At 36.0% G+C, this 1044-nt stretch overlaps 1 protein-coding gene across 1 annotated transcript in view; it reads right to left on the bottom strand.

The window, feature by feature from the left end:
• The window catches only part of LOC119585802, a gene marked incomplete at its 5' end in the record, with an annotated part of 18429 nt that overhangs the window by 1485 nt on the left and 15900 nt on the right, over positions 1–1044 (bottom strand). Inside the window, 3 exon segments of the mRNA XM_037934524.1 lie at positions 130–257; positions 547–662; positions 866–1027. Of these exon segments, the coding sequence (XP_037790452.1) occupies positions 130–257; positions 547–662; positions 866–1027 (406 nt within the window).

Here is a 1044-nt window from a genome sequence, read left to right as displayed (position 1 = left end):
GAATTTGCAAGGTGTGTAAAAACCAAGAAAATTTTTCTTATTAATTTTTCAAAGGAACTCAACACAGAAGCAATGCCAATATTATGTTGATGGTTATCACCGACTACATATTACACTACACAATAGTACCTTTGACTCCTTCCCAGTACAGGTTTCGGTCTCTTCTTGCAGATGAGAATTTGGAGTAGTCATGATGAGTCTTCCAGATGTAGATACACTGATTTTCACTTCCAGCTACAATAAACTTGCCATCATGACTAGAAAGAATAACAACTTGTTAATCTCATCCAGAAAAGAAAAAGTTTTGATATACGATAGTGAGGCAACCTATTGAAAATGATAAAGGGTAGTCTTTGTTAAAGACTACCCTTATCATTTCGAATTTGCAATGAGCTTCCCAAAATATCAGTTGAAATGAAGATAGACAGACATGGCTTCTTAGTAAAGCTATTAACCCTGGTATATATGTCATTCAGCATGCCATATACTCTTGCATTCACCATGAAAATCCTTATCTTGAAAAATTACCAATGCAAAAGAGCCTACCTGAATCCTGCACGGATCTGACTAGACATATTGGAGTAGCCTTTGTATTTGCATGACAGGTTCAAGTCACGCAAGTCATATAATCGTATTCTACTGTCGTTGCTTGTTATCAGCACCTGGAGATTTATCAAACATTTGCAAGCGGTTAAAGACGGTTGCAAAATAGGTACAATTAATACCACTACTATGTGATTCATGAGTAATATTAATCAGAAACCCCTCCTTCCATCCTCTAATATTTCAAAACAAACTGTCCTTTCCAAAACGTGATCCCAAGCTTTTGAAAATAAAATGACAAAATACACATAAATCTCTATACCTTATCTTCGCCAGGTAAAGGTTCAATGCCAGTTATCTTTCTTCCCTTGGCATTCTTCCCTCTTGTTGATCTGACATTGATCTGTGTGAAGTACTTCAGTTGCTCTGTCTCGTAGAATATACATCTTCCATCATATGTTCCTACCACAGTAAATTTCCCATTCTGAAATAAAATCAGAG

The sequence above is a fragment of the Penaeus monodon genome, chromosome 20 (assembly GCF_015228065.2).
Source record: "Penaeus monodon isolate SGIC_2016 chromosome 20, NSTDA_Pmon_1, whole genome shotgun sequence".
NCBI classification, from domain to species: domain Eukaryota; kingdom Metazoa; phylum Arthropoda; class Malacostraca; order Decapoda; family Penaeidae; genus Penaeus; species Penaeus monodon.
This window is presented reverse-complemented; position numbering and strand designations above follow the sequence as displayed.